This window comes from Aethina tumida, chromosome 1 (assembly GCF_024364675.1).
Source record: "Aethina tumida isolate Nest 87 chromosome 1, icAetTumi1.1, whole genome shotgun sequence".
In the NCBI taxonomy this organism is placed as follows: domain Eukaryota; kingdom Metazoa; phylum Arthropoda; class Insecta; order Coleoptera; family Nitidulidae; genus Aethina; species Aethina tumida.
The window spans coordinates 12,595,110-12,614,970 of NC_065435.1; the positions used below are offsets into that span (position 1 = coordinate 12,595,110).

The window sequence follows — 19,861 nt, forward strand, 5'->3', positions numbered from 1 at the left end:
GAGATTTCGTTTCTACACACGACAACGCCCAACCTCATCGTGTGAGACAGTGCCCTCCGCGTTCATCACACTCCAATCCAATTGAACACGTATGGGGCCGTCTTCATTGACAAATTAACACTCGAAACCACCAGCCTTAAAATTTAGAGGAGCTGTCTAATGCTCTTAATGGAGTTTGGTGAGCTATGGATCAAGAATTTATTCGTTCAATAATTTTGAGTATGCCAAGTAAGGTATAAAGAGTTAATTCGTAGAGCAAGGCGATTAATTTGTGGTAGAACTACATGATTTGGCGGCTTTTTATCTGATAAATTACAAGGAAGTACATCACGCAAATAAAACATTTATAAACGACCTAGTCATACTTTACGAATAAGTACAAATTTAAATATTTATGTAAAATGAATTTTTATAAAATAATTATTTAATTTAGCCTCGGCTATAAAAAAAGAATATATTATGCACATAGCAAAACATTTAAGTTCAAGTTCAAGGTAAAAAAATACATTTTAAAATAAATAATTGTTTATGTATAGAAGTTTTTTCTTCTTTTGAGTCTTTCTAAAAGACATGAGTTTAATGGGAACCATGATTAATTGTAAATGACCTAAATTCTATTTTTATATTAATTTTAAAAGTATACATATTCTCAAAATTTGATATATTTTATTTAACAACCATTGAAATATCTAATACCCACTAAATGTCAAAGGAGTAATTTTTCACAGCTCATTAGCTTTTCCGTTCACAATAAGATAAAAACATCCTCTATGATAATGCACAAAAAATGATTATTCATTAAATAAAATAGGTTTTTTATCTTTTAAACTTTAATCTTTAATTTTAAAATGCGGTTTGCCAAATATTAAATAAATACTTCTTCCCCAATTATATATCTGTTTCAGAATTATTCTATTATTTATTATAACGTTCATAGGTGAGATTAATATACATTAAATATAATAAAACACTGTCTATTTTATCATATACATTATCTACATAAATATCATTTTATTTATTTGTTTTATGACAAAATTGTAAAGCAATTGTATTTGTAAGTTCAAACATTATGAACAATAAGTGGATATTTTTTTTAATTATAAATTTTGCACTGGTGGTAAATATTAAATTAAAAGTTTTCTTTCTCTAAATTTTATGTCAAAGCCACAAATGTAGTATGTCACATTCCTAGTGATTCTATGATGAAGTAGAACAATTTTGGTTACCAATGAAGAATTTAAACAGTATTTTCTATAAAATGCTCATGTAACATGAAATAGCCCATGTCCATTAGAAAGAGGCTTTATGAATTGATTTTCATCAAAAAGCAAGATCAGTGGATTGAAGCTGATAAACCTGGTGGGAAATTGCTCAAAAAATTGACCAAATTCATGAAATCTTGCATTAAGACGAGTTTCTTTACTCAGTTCTCCTTCTTCATGACAACACAAGACGACATGTCGCATTAGAGGTCCAAAGAAAGCTTCAAAATGTTCAAAAGAAGTTCTAGCTCATCCACCACATAGTGCAAATATATCTCCGTGTGTTTATTATTTATTTCAGTCATTGCCCATTTTTTTAAGTAATAAAAGGGTTAATTATGAAGATTTCAAAAATGAAGTTCCAAGAACTCTTCTTTTCCGGTACTCACTATTTCATAAAAAAACTTATCTTTTTATTTCCAAAGAAAATTTCAGGTCAATTAAATAAATAAAAAAACATATAAATATAAAATCGTAATTTTATTTCTAATTCACTGTATAAAATACGTTGTACCTAGTCCACTTTAACGATACAACACTAAAATTTTTATTAATTACAATTGTGACAAAATACATACATAATATATTTTTAAAAAATTACGCCAAAAATTCAGTTATATTAGTCCATCAGTATTGTTACATATAATCTTTCTGAGTGTGTTTTTAAACTTATTTTCGCCCATTCTGTATTGAAAAATCGTTTGTACTTGCAGTCATTATTATCACATACAATAGAGGTCAATAAAATAGGAACTGAAAAGTTGCTTACGACTACGTGATGTAAATTTGTGTAGGTGTCCCTAAGGTGTTGACCGCCATTGTAAAAGTCGATTATGATAGCCTAGTCTATGAAAATGTCTTTTGAAAATGGCCGTTAGTGTAATTACAAAATGCAGTAAATTTGATCTGGAGGATACAGGCGTATTAAAAATAAGTTTAAAATGTATAGAATATCATAAAGTATCACAGTATTTGAACGCATCAATCAGATCTTGGGGGGGCCTAAAGAAGATTTATTCAAATCAAATTTGAATAGATTAATATTTTGCTATGACAAGTTCGAGTTTATGGATAATGTACTAAAGATGCATTCTTAGTATATTTACAAATGGTAAAAACATGTAAAAATCAATTTATAAAACATAATACACTTAATATGTATAAATCCATCTTATTTACACAAAAAACTATAAAAAAACGCTTTCTAATATCTTGGTGGCGGTTCAGCTTCAGCCACCCTCTCCCTATGCTATTCCGGCTCTGGCTTAAGTTTCGCCGTCATAACGCTCATCTCTTCGTCCAATGGCGATTGCTCATCAACGAAATTTATACTACCAGCTTTATACCATACTATCACATCAACAAAGAAAGCACACAACAATATTGCACCAGTCGTCCCTACAAAAAAATGCACAATAAAATATTAATTAAGCAACTTATCCTGAAGTCGTACCGTGATAAAACATTCTAAACACTTTGGAATCGTAAAGGCCACAGGCCCCCTTCTCCCCACACGCCATCTTCCACACAAGACACGCCGAGTCGACAACGGCTCCGTAAATAATAGGGCAAGGTACGTTCCCAAACAATCCGATCGCAAACTGTATCAACCCCAGAGCCATGGCTTTGTCCCTGGGATCGACGCAGCGCAGGATCAGCAACATGGAACCCACTTCAGAGGTAGAGTGTATAAATACAAATATCGAGAACAGTACGATGTACAGAATGAAGTTGGGACACTCCAACTCGCAGTAACCTATGGTGGCGTTGCCGGAGAAATATCCGTTTTCGTCCAGAGTCAACGTCAGATTGTTCTCCGGACCGCCCTGTAGACATTGACAGTTCGAATACTGTATGATTTTCTCTTTTGTGGTGTAGTTTCTGCATCCGGCGTGGCAAGGTGACAAGTACGTTTTTCCATCTTGACCGCAAATAGGCGAGAATTTGTCCTTGTCGCATTCGCAGGATGTGTAGTTGCAAGTCGAGTGAATTTCGGCGAACCTGTGAGAATTAAAAGTGTTAGACACGTAAGTAAAAGTAGTCAGTAACTCAGAAAATAGAACACGTAAGTCCAATTTTAACAATAGGATGAAGTGTAGAAGACGTAATCTGACGTAGCTTCTAGACCATGTATCTTAAACTTGATGATTCAAAGCTGTTAAAGATTGGAGAGGTGTAGACGACAGTTATGAGATGTGAATAGAGTAAGGTCATCTTAGTGATGAGTCTCATGATGGATAGAGCTTTCAATGTCCCTTAAGATTCTTAAAATACATTTTGCCATTAGAATAATGCTCCAAGTCATATTGCTTTGTTACTGTGGAGTATTTCCAACATTCAGATGTCCAGAAAGATTTCTGGACTTATCACCTATTGAACAGGTGTGGGTCGAAATAGAGGTGGCATGAAATGAGGTACTTCAAGATCAATTTGACCATTATATCAATGCCAAGGCGAGTCAATAACTGTCTAGATCATCATGGAGGTCTAACCCATTATTAGATTAAATGAATTTACTTACTACTTTACTATTTAGTACTCTCTAGTACCCCAAACCAAATCAATAAAACTTGATCATTGGATATAAGTGTTCTATTTTCTCTTTAACTGAGCCTAATTGGCGGTGCTTACCATTCGTAAGATCGAAGTCCGGCCATATCATCCATTGGGCATCCGATGAACATCAGTACGCCCATTCCTGCAATTGATTAATTGTTGTAGACAATTAAGTTTTAAATATTATTCTAGGAATGACTCATTATTTCACTAATCAAGTTAAACAATGAAAACAAGAGTTATCAGAGTCGTTGTATCAATTGGACATGGACCAAAGATGTCTGTCTGTCTGTTGTTTGGTCAACAGCAGTCTTATTTTTATGAAACAATTAATAAGTAAATAAATTAATAATAATTTACTTGACCTTGGTTCTTGTTTGTTAATATAACTGTTTAAATTGTTTTACGTCAACAAAGACATGTCTAAGGCTGATAACTGAAGAAAAGATTATGAAAAAAATACTCGAGAACAATGATACCATGAATTGTAATGGTGGGCACCTATTACTTTAGTAATTTAGCCCAATGGTTTGCGTTTATTGACGAAAAACGTGTTAAGTCAAGATCCAATTCTAAAAATAGAAGAGATAATTGATGTTAGAGGAGTAAAATGTAATAAAAGAACCCTGTGGTTTGCTGGCATTGTTCAAGGTCAATCAATCAATTCACTGCTATAATTTAGATACATTAAAGCATTCTAGTAAATTGGTGATCTGATTTACGGGGGACGAACGAACTGTTTTGGACATAAAAAAACATGTTTGCAGGCGATAGTGTTTGTTGTAATAAACGTCGACGATTCGTTTTATGATTTTGAACATTTTCAGACCCCAATCCTTGACACAAACGATAAAAAAATCAACAAGGCATTAAATTATATCATTGTGCGGCCACAGTTATTACCCTGTTTAATGCACTGTGTCGTAAAGGACGTTTATCGATTCGAGTGAGTTCCTTAAAAATTCATTTATTACGGGCCTGCGTGCAGGCAAGAGAGTTGAAAATCGGGACATTTTATATAGAAAATAAACTCACCTATTGCGTAAACAACAGCTGTGAACGCTATCCAAGCAGCAACAAACCGTGCATTCGGTTTTACTCTCAATATGAATACGCCGCTTATAATAATTCCTAGGCCCATGACGAGGATTCCGCCAACACCTGTGGAAAATTCGCAAAGACGAGATTTTTTATTTTGTATTCACTAAATCGGCATATTAACATAATGTTCAATCATTTCTGGTCAAATGTCGAATGAATCACGTCCACTGAACTTTTAAGGAATTTTAAAACGGGCACCTATCGACTTTTCAGTTTTTCATATTTTTATCTTTCAGTAAATATTATATAATTTTTATTATAATTAAATAACAACTTTAAATAGTTTGACTCTCACATGTTTTTTGATCATATAAATTTTTTAATGATTAAAATAATTATTTAAAAATATAGTTTTGTAATATATTATATTATTAATGTTTGATTAAGACTAAAATAACAATAACAAATAATAGTTATAATTAAAAACTGATATGACTCTTTTATATATTTTTATTTTTACCCATTTTTAGTAGTATTGTATTGCTATAATTGGCTATTAATGTGAGTGAAAGGTATATTTCATTTTGTTTTTTAAATTATAAATTTCTTATATCACTTATTTATTTATAAAAAAATTATTTTTAAGATAAAGCATACTTCAATATTTCAAACGTAATTGTATTATCTGTTTTCTATTATTTTATTTATTACTTTATATTTTTTGAGAGACTGGAGATTTAAAAAAATTAGATAATTGATAATTAATTCATATTTATTAAATATAAGAACTTAAGAATAAAACATGTTAACTACATTTTAAAGTTCTAATTTTTTATAAAATAAAAATATTCTATCATACAGTATTTTAATGATTACTTGAAGTATTTTAATGGTTTTTCTAATTCTTTAGTTTTATTGTTAAATTGAAGTTTTATTAAATCTAATTTATTAATTAATTAAAATATTTACAATTTTAAGAATTAAAATTTTTACTTCTTATACATTTTAAAATTTAAAATAATTAAAAAAAAAAATAAATAAAATAGGACATAAAAAGGCCTTGGTCTAAAATCGAAATGTGTTTCTAGATTAAAGTTTCTTTAAATTTATAAATTTTTTAATACTTTCGTTATGAAATATTAAAAAATTATATCGAAAATGCAGTTTTATTGATAAACTGTAGTTTTAATGAACTAAACTAAATAAAATGGAAGCTTTATATAAAAAATAAAATAAAAAGCTCATTTCTTCTTAAATAAAAATATTTTGGTATAATTAACATTAGACTAAAATTCAAATCTCTTACTAATTTAAAATTCTTTTAAATTTATTCATTTTATTTGAAGTATTTTAATGATTCTTTAATACTTTCTTTATGAAATATTTAAAAAAATATTTTGAAATTGCAGTTTTATTGATAAACTGTAGTTTTAATAAACTAAATGATTAATTTATATTTATTTATAAACATTTAAAATAAGAATAAAAATTTTAACTACATATAAAAAATAAAATTAAAAGTTCAAATTTCTTCTTAAATAAAAATATTTTGGTATATTTAACATTTGACTAAAATTGAAATCTGTTTCTAATTTAAAGTTCTTTTAAACTTATTCATTTTAAGTATTTTAATGATTTTTTAATACTTTTTTATGAAATATTTAAAAAATTACATAAAAATACAGTTTTATTGATAAACTGTAATTTTAATAAATTAAATGATAAATAATTTATATTTATAATCATATAAATTAAGAATAAAATTTTTAACTAACATATACATTTTAAAATTAAAAATAAAATAGAAGCTTTGTAAAAAAATAAAATTAAAAGCTCAATTTTTTTCTTTAATAAAAATATTTTGGTTTAATTAACATTTGACTAAAATTGAAATATGTTTCTAATTTAAGTTCTTTTAAACTCACTCATTTCATTCGAAGTATTTTAATGATTTTTTAATACTTTCTTTATGAAATATTTAAAAATTTATATAGAAAATGCAGTTTTATTGATGAGCTGTGGATTTAATAAACCTAAATGATTAAATGATAATTTATATTTATTTATAATCATTAAACTTTTATTAAAAATAAAATGGAAATTTTATAAAAAAATAAACACTATAATTTTTTCTTAAATAAAAATATTTTTTACAATTAACATTTGACTAAAAATCATACAGTTCCTTTAAACTTATTAATTTAAAAAAATTATAGAATATTCTTGACAAATTATATTATTAACAACAATATTAATTCATATTTTTCATGTAAAGTTTACGAATAAAAATTAATAAATTTTTAGTTGTCTGTTCTTATTATAAATATTTATACACACAAAAAAATTGTTTCTAATAAATTTATTTATATAATCAATAATTAACTAAACTTGTAATATAATTTTTTCTTTATTTAAAAAAAGTGAAGTAATAGTTAGATATAAAACTAGTATGGCTCTTTCATATCCATTTTTAGCAGTATAATGTTGCTGTAATTGACTATTAATGTTAGTGAATGGTACATAGACGTATATATTTTATTTTGTTTATTTAAAATTGTAATTTCTTCTATCATTTGTATTCTATTTGTGAAAAATATATTTATTATTAAGATAAAACATTTGCTTTATCTTTATAAAAGATTTCTATAGAATATACTGATAAATTGTTGTAAACAATCTTTATAATTGATTTCCAATTATATAGTCGAGTTCAAGAATCAATGAAAATCAATATAAAAAAAAATTAATTTGTATATTTTTTGTAAATAATTTTATAACTAATTTTTAACTGAAATTAAATAACATTATTTAAAACTATTAATTAATTAATTAATTATTCTTCGAATAATATGAATTTGTGTCAAATAAACAAATATAAAATAACAATTAAATAAATACCTATTACAAATAAACATAAAGAAATAATCGTGAATCATATCGCTTAAACACGTTTAAATAAATAAACAATGTCTAAAGCACAGATTTTGTTGCAAAACCGAGGAACCGAATGAACGTGTGAAATTTTGACGCAATTTATTCGCTCAGTCGTACTATGATCGTGAATTAAATCGAGGCCCACGAAATTAAATCCGAAGGTCGCACGTTTAACAAAGGAATAGTAAAAAAAATAAATAAATAATATTATTGACTGGCACTAAAGAAAATAACGGATTAGCGTGGACAAACACCAGATAAGGTGTTTATCTTGCAGTCTGGAATAAAACTGCATTCCCCGTATTTTTTGAGTGAACACAATACAACACCACAAGCCGACAAATCTGTCTATCGAACAGAAAAAAAAAATAAAATTATACGTTCAGTTTATAACCTAGATGTTAACTAACATCGAGGACGTGTATTTATTTATCCATCGACCCACTGTGTATGGATTCATCAATTTTCGACCAGTCATGATTCGAACTTTTTATTATGCCTCACATAATCCAAAAAATTATTGTAAGGAATAATTAAATTTTTATTTTTAACCTTGACTACATGTCATTTAAGTCAAGGAATTAAAAATATCGAATCGAAAGTTAGTTACATAATTACGTAGGATAATTACTAACCTGAAATCATATTTGCCGAAGGCGTCGGTAGACGAAACTGTGATTCTAAATATTTAGGGAGAAAGGTGTAGAGGCCAGCTATTGGCAGTATGTGCAATACGCTACTTGCTGTCCGAAACATCAATATGTCATTTCTTAATAGGCGTTTCACGGTTTTTGGAAAATCTGAAAGCACCTCAATGGCATCAAGTAATTTTACACTGGTGAACCTTTTCGGGCATCCTCAAGTTGCTCTTATGGCCTTTAAATACTATCTAAGGCCTTATTATGACAATATTTTAATATTTAATCTTCATCACTCAAAGGTGAGAATCGAAGATCATGATCAATAAATAAAAAAATTCAATGAAAAAATTTTTTCGGGAATCCTCAATTTATTATTATGACCTTAAATAGTATCTAAGGCCTTAATATAACAAAATTTTAATATTAAATCTTCATCACACAAAGATGAGTGATGAAATACTAATGAAAATATTTTTTTAGAATTCTATTGAGCAAAATCTGTCAGAATGGTGAACTTTTTTGGAAGATCATGATTATCATGGAATCCTCAATTTGCTATTATGGCCTTCAAATAGCATCTAAGGCTTTATTATGACAATATTTTGATATTAAAGCCTCATCACTCAAAGATGAGTGATGAAATACCAATGAAAATATATTTTTAGAATTCTACTAAGTAAAATCTGTCAGAATGGTGAACTCTTTCGGAAGATCATGATTAATAAACAAAAAATTTAACTAAAAATTTCTTTTCTGGAATCCTCAATTTGCTATTATGGCCTTCAAATAGCATCTAAGGCTTTATTATGACAAAATGTTGATATTAAAGCTTCATCACTCAAAGATGAGTGATGAAATTCCAATGAAAATATTTTTTTAGAATTCTACTAAGCACAATCTGTCAGAATGGTGAACTCTTTCGGAAGATCATGATTAATAAACAAAAAAATTAACTAAAAATGTCTTTTCTGGAATTCTCAATTTACTATTATGGCCTTCAAATAGTATGTAAGGCTTTATTATGACAATATTTTGATATTAAAGCTTTATCACTGAAAGATGAGTGATGAAATTCCAATGAAAATATATTTTTAGAATTCTACTAAGCAAAATCTGTCAAAATTGCGAACTCTTTCGGAAGATCATGATTAATAAACAAAAAAATTAATTAAAAATATCTTTTCTGGAATCCTCAATTTACTATTATGGCCTTCAAATAGTATCTAAGGCTTTATTATGACAATATTTTGATATTAAAGCTTCATCACTCAAAAATGAGTGATGAAATACTAATAAAAATATTTTTTTAGAATTCTACTAAGCAAAATCTGTCAGAATGGTGATCTCTTCCGGAAGATCATGATTAATAAAAAAAAATTAACTAAAAATGTCTTTTCTGGAATCCTCAATTTACTATTATGGCCTTCAAATAGTATCTAAGGCTCTATTATGACAATATTTTGATATTAAAGCTTCATCACTCAAAAATGAGTGATGAAATACCAATGAAAATATTTTTTTTAGAATTCTACTAAGCAAAATCTGTCAGAATGGTGAACTCTTTCAGAAGATCATCATTAATATACAAAAACATCAACTAAAAATGTCCTCTGCAATCCTCAATTTACTATTATGGCCTTTAAATAGTATCTAAAGCCTTATTATGACCTTATTTTAATATTAAAGCTCAAAAATGAGTGATGAAATACTAATTAAAATATTTTTTTAGAATTCCACTGAGCAAAATCTGACAGAATGGTGAAGTCTTTTCGAAGATCATGATTAATAAACAAGTAAAATTAACTAAAAAAGTCTTTTCTGGAATCCTCAATTTACTATTATGGCATTTAAATAATATCTAAGGCCTTATTATGACAGTATTCTAATATTAAATATTCATTAGTATTTTTTTATAATTCTCCAAAGTAAAATCTGGTTGAATCTTTTCTAAGAACACGACTAATAAATAAGAAAAACTAATAAAATGATTAGGAAATGTGTCAAAGAGTTTCACTTGTACAAACATCACGTATTCCAAGTCAAATTGGATGAGAAGACGATCGAAATTCTTGAGCAACAAATTTGAGAATTGGTCCCGGTGTAATATTCATGAACACTTCCTACTTAATTCTTTCCGGTTGCTTTACCTCTTATACTAGGATGTTTCCTATTAGCCTGATGTATTTTAGGCGTGGGTTTGGCAGTGTTCAGCCGTTTCGGGAACGCGAACATGGCAAAAGAAGCCACCAACAATAACCCACCAATCAGAACGAGTCCTGCAATTTTCCAATTAGAACGCATCGTACGTGTGTTTGTGTGTGTGTTTAAATACCTAGCCACCATGCTCCGACCCATGTGGAATCGTTGTAGTTGATTTCCGGTTTGGCCGAAAAATCAGCGTAGGCTCTGGTACAGTACGATCCGACGATGAATCCGAGTGCCGGTCCCAAGATCCTGACTCCGATGGTTATGGCTAAAAATTTTTAGATTTGGTTTTAGTGTGTTGCGGCGTGTGCGGCGGTCTATTGGCAATTATCTCCACCTTTTATAGGTCATACGTATCTTGATGTCTGCCATATTTCCTTTGTTTTATTTAAAAACAGCGCTCTGTTTGAACTGACAATATATTTCAACACATGGGGAGTGCTGGTGTTAAGTGTAATTTTGGAGAATGACTAAGTCCTGGCCCCAATTTTTAGCCCACAACGCATATGAATTCTCAGAAGTTGATTTACAAATAGACATTTATTATTTTAAACAGTATTAAAATTAAAAGTAACTAGTAGGTTTTGTAAAAACTAGTTAAATTTGTGAGATAACTTAGTTTATTACCGTTTTTTCCACAAGAAAACCCGTGATAAACGTCTGGTCAATGTCAAACCGGGCATATTAAAATCTCATTTTTATGTTTTTAATGAAATTCAATTTTAATGTTGAATAGAATTACTGTATAGATAACACACACATGGAGGTAAAATTGTACCAATTAATTTAAACAAAACTGTGTTACAAAATGCTACAAACTAAATAAGTACATAACTAATTTTATTGTGTAACTCAGAGCAATTTCACTATTAATTATCTTTGCCAACTTTGACAATTGTGCAAATTACTAGTAAAATCTACACAATTCTATTTTCATCGGAGAAAATTTGCATATAACATGTTTTCACTTATTTGCGTTAAAAACAGCTGCCGATAAAATCAATACTTAAATTTAATTTTATATTTGTTGAGAAAGTGAAAAATAAGTTACATTAATATTAACTTGTAGTCGTAAAATATCCGGTCTGTTACAAATTACTACAATAATTTATTTAAAATATTAACTTAGTAAATTTGTATTCATGCTCATAAATGAAACGATTTCAGATCGTTGTAACTTTTCCATTTCATTAATTTAAAATGGAATTAGTGTTAATGAATGAAAAGCTTTTGATGCATAAATGAAATTTATCAACTTACTACTAACTACTTCTTGAAAATACCACTCAATTTCTTAAGAAGTATTTGGCTTGCTTCTAAATTTTTGAAATATTTGAAAAAATATAACATAAAAATTCCAAATTCAAAATTAAATGATTTTTAGAATAAATTATATTGAATTAGGTGTTAATTTATAAGAAAAACAAAACAGATGTTGTGTGATTTCTATTTAGTTTGATCAAATATTATTGTTACTTCTAAATTTTCCAATATTGTATAAAAATACGACATAAAATATGTATTCCGTCCAAATTAAATGAGTTCTTCAGAATAATTTATTTTGAATAAAGAATTAATTTATAAAAAGAACAAAGAAGATATTGCGGGATGAAGTTTGGACTTGATTTGGTCAAATATTACTGTTAATTCTAAATTTTTCCAATATTGGATAAAAATATAACATAAAATAGGTATTCTTTTCAAATTAAATGAGTTTTATAGAATAAAATGTATTGAATATAGAATTAATTTATAAGAAGAACAAAGGAGGTGTTGAGTGATGAAGTTTGGACATGATTTGGTTAAATATTACTGTTACTTCTAAATTTGTCCAATATTCGATAAAAATATGACAAAATTAGGGATTCCTTCCAAATTAAATGAGTTCTTTAAAATAATTTATGTTGAATAAATAATTAATGTATAAAAAGAACAAAACAGATGTTGAGATATGAAGTTTGGACTTGGTTTGGTCAAATATTACTGTTACTTCTAAATTTTTCCAATATTGGATAAAAATATAACATAAAATAGGTATTCTTTTCAAATTAAATGAGTTCTTTAGAATAAATTTTATTGAATACAGAATTAACTTATAAAAAGAACAAAACAGATGTTGAGTGATGAAGTTTGGACTTGGTTCGGTTAAATAGTACTGTTACTTCTAAATTTTTTCAATATTGAAAAAAAATATATAACAAAATAGGTATTCCTTTCAAATTAAATGAGTTCTTTAGAATTAATTATATTCAATAAAGAATTAATTTATAAGAACAAAAAAGATATCGAGTTATGAAGTTTGGATATGATTTGATCAAATATTACTGTTACTTCTAAATTTGTCCAATATTGGATAAAAGTGACATAAAATATGTATTCCTTCCAAATTAAGTGAGTTCTGTAAAATAATTTATGTTGAATAAATAATTAATGTATAAAAAGAACAAAGCAGAAATTGATTGATGAAATTTGAACTTGATTTAGTCAAATATTATTGTTACTTCTAAATTTTTCCAATATTGGATAAAAATATAACATCAATATGTATTACAAATTAAATAAGCTCTTTAGAATAAATTATATTGAACACAGAATTAATTTATAAGAAGAACTAAGCAAATGTTGAGTGATGAAGTTTGGACTTGATTTGTTCAAATATTATTGTTACTTCTAAATTTTTACAATATTGGATAAATTCTTTCCAAATTAAACGTGTTCTTTAGAATAAATTATATTGAATAAAAAGATACAAGCAGTTGTTGAAGTTTAAACTTAGTTTGGTCAAATACAACTTGGAATTTTTAAGTTAGTTGTAAGTTTTCCAGTAATTGATGGAAATCATCATTTAATGACTTTATTAATGTATAGCTTTTCTAACAGAAAACACAGCACTAAAATTGGTCATTACTATTTCAGCAGGTTCATGCAAGAATAAAGAATGAATCAGGATAAAGAAGATTTAGACTCAGACATAGATTTAACCAAAACCTTCATAGTGTATAATATTAAAGAGCCAATAAACGTGCACCACAAATAATTATACGTTTAAATCCTTTAATGGAAAGATTTCTTACCAAAATAAAGCGGCGATTCTTTGCTGGCAACGTTGTCGTCGATGTAGGGTATTCCTAAAGTATAGACAGCAGTCTGTCCCATACCCACACCTAACAAGCTTATGAAAAATATCGCTAAAACTATCTTGGTTACTGACGGCTGAATTTTATATCCAGAAATAAATTCTTCTTCGCAAGTCTGTAAAATATTTGGTATAGAGGTAGTACTAGAAAGGGCAGTAATTGGGTTTCCGCTATCGGCTATCTCCGTCATAAGTCTTGAGTAGCTGGCAGTAGTTGATGAGGTATTGTTATCCCAATGAGGTAGAGTTGTGACTGATTTGCATATGTTTGGCTCCTTGATGATGCCGGACAAGCCGTTGGCGCTGATCAGCTGCCGTCCATAGATGAAGTGTGGCAACGAGCATGTGAAAGAGGACACCGCAAATAAGACCATACCCCAAGCTATCCATTTTGGTCTGTGACTATGCCCGCCATAGTATGTCAGCAGGAGTGACGACCCTATTTGTCCAATCTCGGTCGCACTCATAATGATCCCAGTGATCTTCGACTGAATTTGAAATAGTTTCTCTATCGTTGTGATCACGCTCACGAAATACGTGTGGTACATCCCCTGCAGCACCCATGCTATACAAAAAACTATTAGAAATGACTCTTTGGACGCAAAACATTGCAACCAGGATGGCCTGCACGGACCCAGTCCGCATACCGTATCACTATCGCCACCAACACTATCGTTATCACCATCACCATTCAAACGATGATTTGGTATGTTGTGAGCTTCCCCAGCTTCGTGCGTCAACGCCGTCGTTTCTTCGGGGATTGTTTCGTCTATTGCTAATCTAGTGCCGCCGTGGCCGTTCGACGGGCAATTGTTGTTGCTTTTCATTTTGCTGTTATCTTTGTGCTGTTCGTCCGCCCACATCGTCTGTTTCGTGTGTCTGACTGTTTGGTCTGCTAGCTCTCCCGTTTTATCTCTGCCCTCGTTTGCCGTTGACATTTCGACACCCTTGTACCGACCAGGAGATCCGAATCTGGAACAGACGTTTCGTTCTTAATTAACCGGGACACTCGCAATGGACATGGTTATGAGTACGACAAACGCTGAGGAGAATCTTTTTACTACTAGTAGATAAATAATTCATTAAGCAGTTAGCCAGGAAATAAACACAACGTGCTGTTGAGGTTTGCAAATTAGGCGACCTCATCACGACTGTTTTTAGACCAACAACAAATCACCAGATTATCCGAAGTACCCCAGTTAAGACAGTCGTTGAACTTGCATAATAGAAATCTACCAGCAGCAACTAACCTTTAGTTTTCAAGGTTTTTTCTATAACTGGTCTTAAACGCAACGGACCTCTTGCAGATTCACTAGATTTTCGTTATACATATATAGGTAAAGGTCGATGAAATAATTAAAATACCAATTCTTGCAACGTCTACGAAACAGTTTTAAAATTAGTATGCTAAATAAAATATCTCCTTAATTAATAATTTGCAAAACACAAGCATTGGGTATCTATGTGCACATCTACCGTCCAAATAGTGTTGTACAATCGTGCCATTTTCTAGTGAAATACTGTTGAATAGAGATGGCGATTTTATAAATGCAGGATGAGTCTCTGGTATTATTGTTATATTCGCCAAAGAAGCGTCCCATATACACTTATATGCAGAAGTAGAAGAAGTAGTATATTTTTTTATTATGGTTTTGTTTATTTTAATATGAACAATGACTTTATATTAAACATATATAAATTGACATATTTTTTATTATTATTAAGGAAAAATAATAATAGAAAATATGGACACAAATATTATTTAAAAAAAAATAGGAAAACGTCGAAATTTAAGCCATTTTCCATTTAAATTTTCATTCATTCAATGTTCAATTAAAAGGTTGAAATTTTTTTATATAATTTAGATATTTTAAGAGTGAAAAATACCCAAATTAATATTTTTATTATATATGCATTAATGAATCTAAATTTTATTCATCTAATATTGTTTACCAAAATCATAAAAGTAAGTACGTTATGAAATTGTATTTTTTTAATATAAATAATCATTTTTAACCTCAATTCACTTAATTTTTCTCTCTGTTACGACAATAAATATTAGAATAATAGTCTTACAACATAAAACTTCAAACTAGTAGTTTAATATAAAAGTAATAAATCAAATTTTATAAATATAATTTAAAAACCCATGAAGTAGTTATGAAATGTTTTTTTTAAACATAAATAATGAACTTTCACATTCATTTTTATTCCCAATTTTCATAATTTTCTTATTGATATGACAATAAATAGAATATTAGTTTATTCAGAAAGTCTTCAAGCTAACAGTTTAAAAATAAAAATAATAAATCAGATTTTCTAAAAATTACTTGTAATTGTCACATATATACAATAAATAAAACTATTAGATAAATTACAATATAATTATACACATCTACCGTCCAAATAGTGTTGTACAATCGTGCCATTTTCTAGGGAAATACTGTTGAATAGAAATGGCGATTTTATAAATGCAGAATGAGTCTCTGGTATTATTGTTATATTCGCCAAAGAAGTGTCCCATATACATTTATATGCAGAAGTAGAAGTAGTATATTTTTTATTATGGTTTTGTTTATTTTAATATGAACAATGACTTTATATTAAACATATATAAATTGACATATTTTTTATTATTATTAAGGAAAAATAATAATAGAAAATATGGACACAAATATTATTTTAAAAAAAATAGGAAAACGTCGAAATTTAAGCCATTATCCATTTAAATTTTCATTCATTCAATGTTCAATTAAAAGGTTGAAATTTTTTTATATAATTTAGATATTTTAATAGTGAAAATACCCAAATTAATATTTTTATTATATATGCATTAATGAATCTAAATTTTATTCTTCTAATATTGTTTACCAAAATCATAAAAGTAAGTACGTTATGAAATTGTATTTTTTTAATATAAATAATCATTTTTAACCTCAATTCACTTAATTTTCCTCTCTGTTACGACAATAAATATTAGAATAATAGTCTTACAACATAAAACTTCAAACTAGTAGTTTAATATAAAAGTAATAAATCAAATTTTATAAATATAATTTAGAAACCCATGAAGTAGTTATGAAATGTTTTTTTTAAACATAAATAATGAACTTTCACATTCATTTTTATTCCCAATTTTCATAATTTTCTTATTGATATGACAATAAATAGAATATTAGTTTATTCAGAAAGTCTTCAAGCTAACAGTTTAAAAATAAAAATAATAAATCAGATTTTCTAAAAATTACTTGTAGTTGTCACATATATACAATAAATAAAACTATTAGATAAATTACAATATAATTATACACATCTACCGTCCAAATAGTGTTGTACAATCGTACCATTTTCTAGGGAAATACTGTTGAATAGAAATGGCGATTTTATAAATGCAGAATGAGTCTCTGGTATTATTGTTATATTCGCCAAAGAAAAGTGTCCCATATACATTTATATGCAGAAGTAGAAGTAGTATATTTTTTTATTATGGTTTTGTTTATTTTAATATGAACAATGACTTTATATTAAACATATATAAATTGACATATTTTTTATTATTATTAAGGAAAAATAATAATAGAAAATATGGACACAAATATTATTAAAAAAAAATAGGAAAACGTCGAAATTTAAGCCATTTTCCATTTAAATTTTCATTCATTCAATGTTCAATTAAAAGGTTGAAATTTTTTTATATAATTTAGATATTTTAAGAGTGAAAAATACTCAAATTAATATTTTTATTACATATGCATTAATGATTCTAAATTGTATTCTTCTAACATTGTTTACCAAAATCACAAAAGTAAGTACGTTATGAAATTGTATTTTTTTAATATAAATAATCATTTTTAACCTCAATTCACTTAATTTTCCTCTCTGTTACGACAATAAATATTAGAATAATAGTCTTACAACATAAAACTTCAAACTAGTAGTTTAATATAAAAGTAATAAATCAAATTTTATAAATATAATTTAGAAACCCATGAAGTAGTTATGAAATAGCTTTTTTTTAAACATAAATAATGAACTTTCACATACATTTTTATTCCCAATTTTCATAATTTTCTTATTGATATGACAGTAAATAGAATATTAGTTTATTCAGGAAGTCTTCAAGCTACCAGATTGAAAATAATAATAATAAATCAGATTTTCTAAAAATAACTTGTAATTGTCACACATATGCAATAAATAAAATTATTAGATAAATTACAATATAATTGTGCACATCTACTGTCCAAGTAGTGTTGTACAATCGTGCTGTTTTCCAGTGAAATACTATTGAATAGAAATGGCGATTTTATAAATGAAGGATGAGTCTCTGATATTATTTTTACATTCGCCAAAGAAGCGTCCCATATACACTTATATGCAGAAGTAGAAGAAGTATATTTTTTATTATGGTTTTGTTTATTTTAATATGAACAATGACTTTATATTAAACATATATAAATTGACATATTTTTTATTATTATTAAGGAAAAATAATAATAGAAAATATGGACACAAATATTATTTTAAAAAAAATAGGAAAACGTCGAAATTTAAGCCATTTTCCATTTAAATTTTCATTCATTCAATGTTCAATTAAAAGGTTGAAATTTTTTTATATAATTTAGATATTTTAAGAGTGAAAATACCCAAATTAATATTTTTATTATATATGCATTAATGAATCTAAATTTTATTCATCTAATATTGTTTACCAAAATCATAAAAGTAAGTACGTTATGAAATTGTATTTTTTTAATATAAATAATCATTTTTAACCTCAATTCACTTAATTTTCCTCTCTATTACGACAATAAATATTAGAATAATAGTCTTACAACATAAAACTTCAAACTAGTAGTTTAATATAAAAGTAATAAATCAAATTTTATAAATATAATTTAGAAACCCATGAAGTAGTTATGAAATAGCTTTTTTTTAAACATAAATAATGAACTTTCACATACATTTTTATTCCCAATTTTCATAATTTTCTTATTGATATGACAGTAAATAGAATATTAGTTTATTCAGGAAGTCTTCAAGCTACCAGATTGAAAATAATAATAATAAATCAGATTTTCTAAAAATAACTTGTAATTGTCACATATATGCAATAAATAAAATTATTAGATAAATTACAATATAATTGTGCACATCTACTGTCCAAGTAGTGTTGTACAATCGTGCTGTTTTCCAGTGAAATACTATTGAATAGAAATGGTGATTTTATAAATGCAGGATGAGTCTCTGATATTATTTTTACATTCGCCAAAGAAGCGTCCCATATACACTTATATGCAGAAGTAGAAGAAGTATATTTTTTATTATGGTTTTGTTTATTTTAATATGAACAATGACTTTATATTAAACATATATAAATTGACATATTTTTTATTATTATTAAGGAAAAATAATAATAGAAAATATGGACACAAATATTATTAAAAAAAAATAGGAAAACGTCGAAATTTAAGCCATTTTCCATTTAAATTTTCATTCATTCAATGTTCAATTAAAAGGTTGAAATATTTTTATATAATTTAGATATTTTAAGAGTGAAAAATACTCAAATTAATATTTTTATTACATATGCATTAATTAATCTAAATTTTATTCATCTAATATTGTTTACCAAAATCATAAAAGTAAGTACGTTATGAAATTGTATTTTTTTAATATAAATAATCATTTTTAACCTCAATTCACTTAATTTTTCTCTCTGTTACGACAATAAATATTAGAATAATAGTCTTACAACATAAAACTTCAAACTAGTAGTTTAATATAAAAGTAATAAATCAAATTTTATAAATATAATTTAAAAACCCATGAAGTAGTTATGAAATGTTTTTTTTAAACATAAATAATGAACTTTCACATTCATTTTTATTCCCAATTTTCATAATTTTCTTATTGATATGACAATAAATAGAATATTAGTTTATTCAGAAAGTCTTCAAGCTAACAGTTTAAAAATAAAAATAATAAATCAGATTTTCTAAAAATTACTTGTAATTGTCACATATATACAATAAATAAAACTATTAGATAAATTACAATATAATTATACACATCTACCGTCCAAA

The 19,861-nt window shown here is 27.1% G+C and overlaps 1 protein-coding gene and 1 long non-coding RNA gene across 2 annotated transcripts in view; one reads left to right on the forward strand and one right to left on the reverse strand.

Moving 5' to 3' along the window:
* Window positions 1–1,723: 1,723 nt before the first annotated feature.
* The window catches only part of LOC109597168 (solute carrier organic anion transporter family member 74D-like), a 33,681-nt gene continuing 15,543 nt past the window's right edge, over window positions 1,724–19,861 (reverse strand). Inside the window, exons 2-9 of the mRNA XM_020012806.2 lie at window positions 13,714–14,747; window positions 10,767–10,907; window positions 10,582–10,710; window positions 8,429–8,593; window positions 4,854–4,979; window positions 3,894–3,960; window positions 2,716–3,263; window positions 1,724–2,660 (exon numbers count right to left, since the gene is read on the reverse strand). Coding sequence (XP_019868365.2) covers window positions 2,512–2,660; window positions 2,716–3,263; window positions 3,894–3,960; window positions 4,854–4,979; window positions 8,429–8,593; window positions 10,582–10,710; window positions 10,767–10,907; window positions 13,714–14,713 — 2,325 coding nt within the window. The 5' untranslated portion in view covers window positions 14,714–14,747 and the 3' untranslated portion in view covers window positions 1,724–2,511. The remainder of the gene's footprint in view (window positions 2,661–2,715; window positions 3,264–3,893; window positions 3,961–4,853; window positions 4,980–8,428; window positions 8,594–10,581; window positions 10,711–10,766; window positions 10,908–13,713; window positions 14,748–19,861) is intronic.
* The window catches only part of LOC126264239 (uncharacterized), an 81,972-nt gene continuing 65,340 nt past the window's right edge, over window positions 3,230–19,861 (forward strand). The window contains exon 1 of the long non-coding RNA XR_007547001.1: window positions 3,230–3,289. This is a non-coding gene — a long non-coding RNA (uncharacterized LOC126264239). The remainder of the gene's footprint in view (window positions 3,290–19,861) is intronic.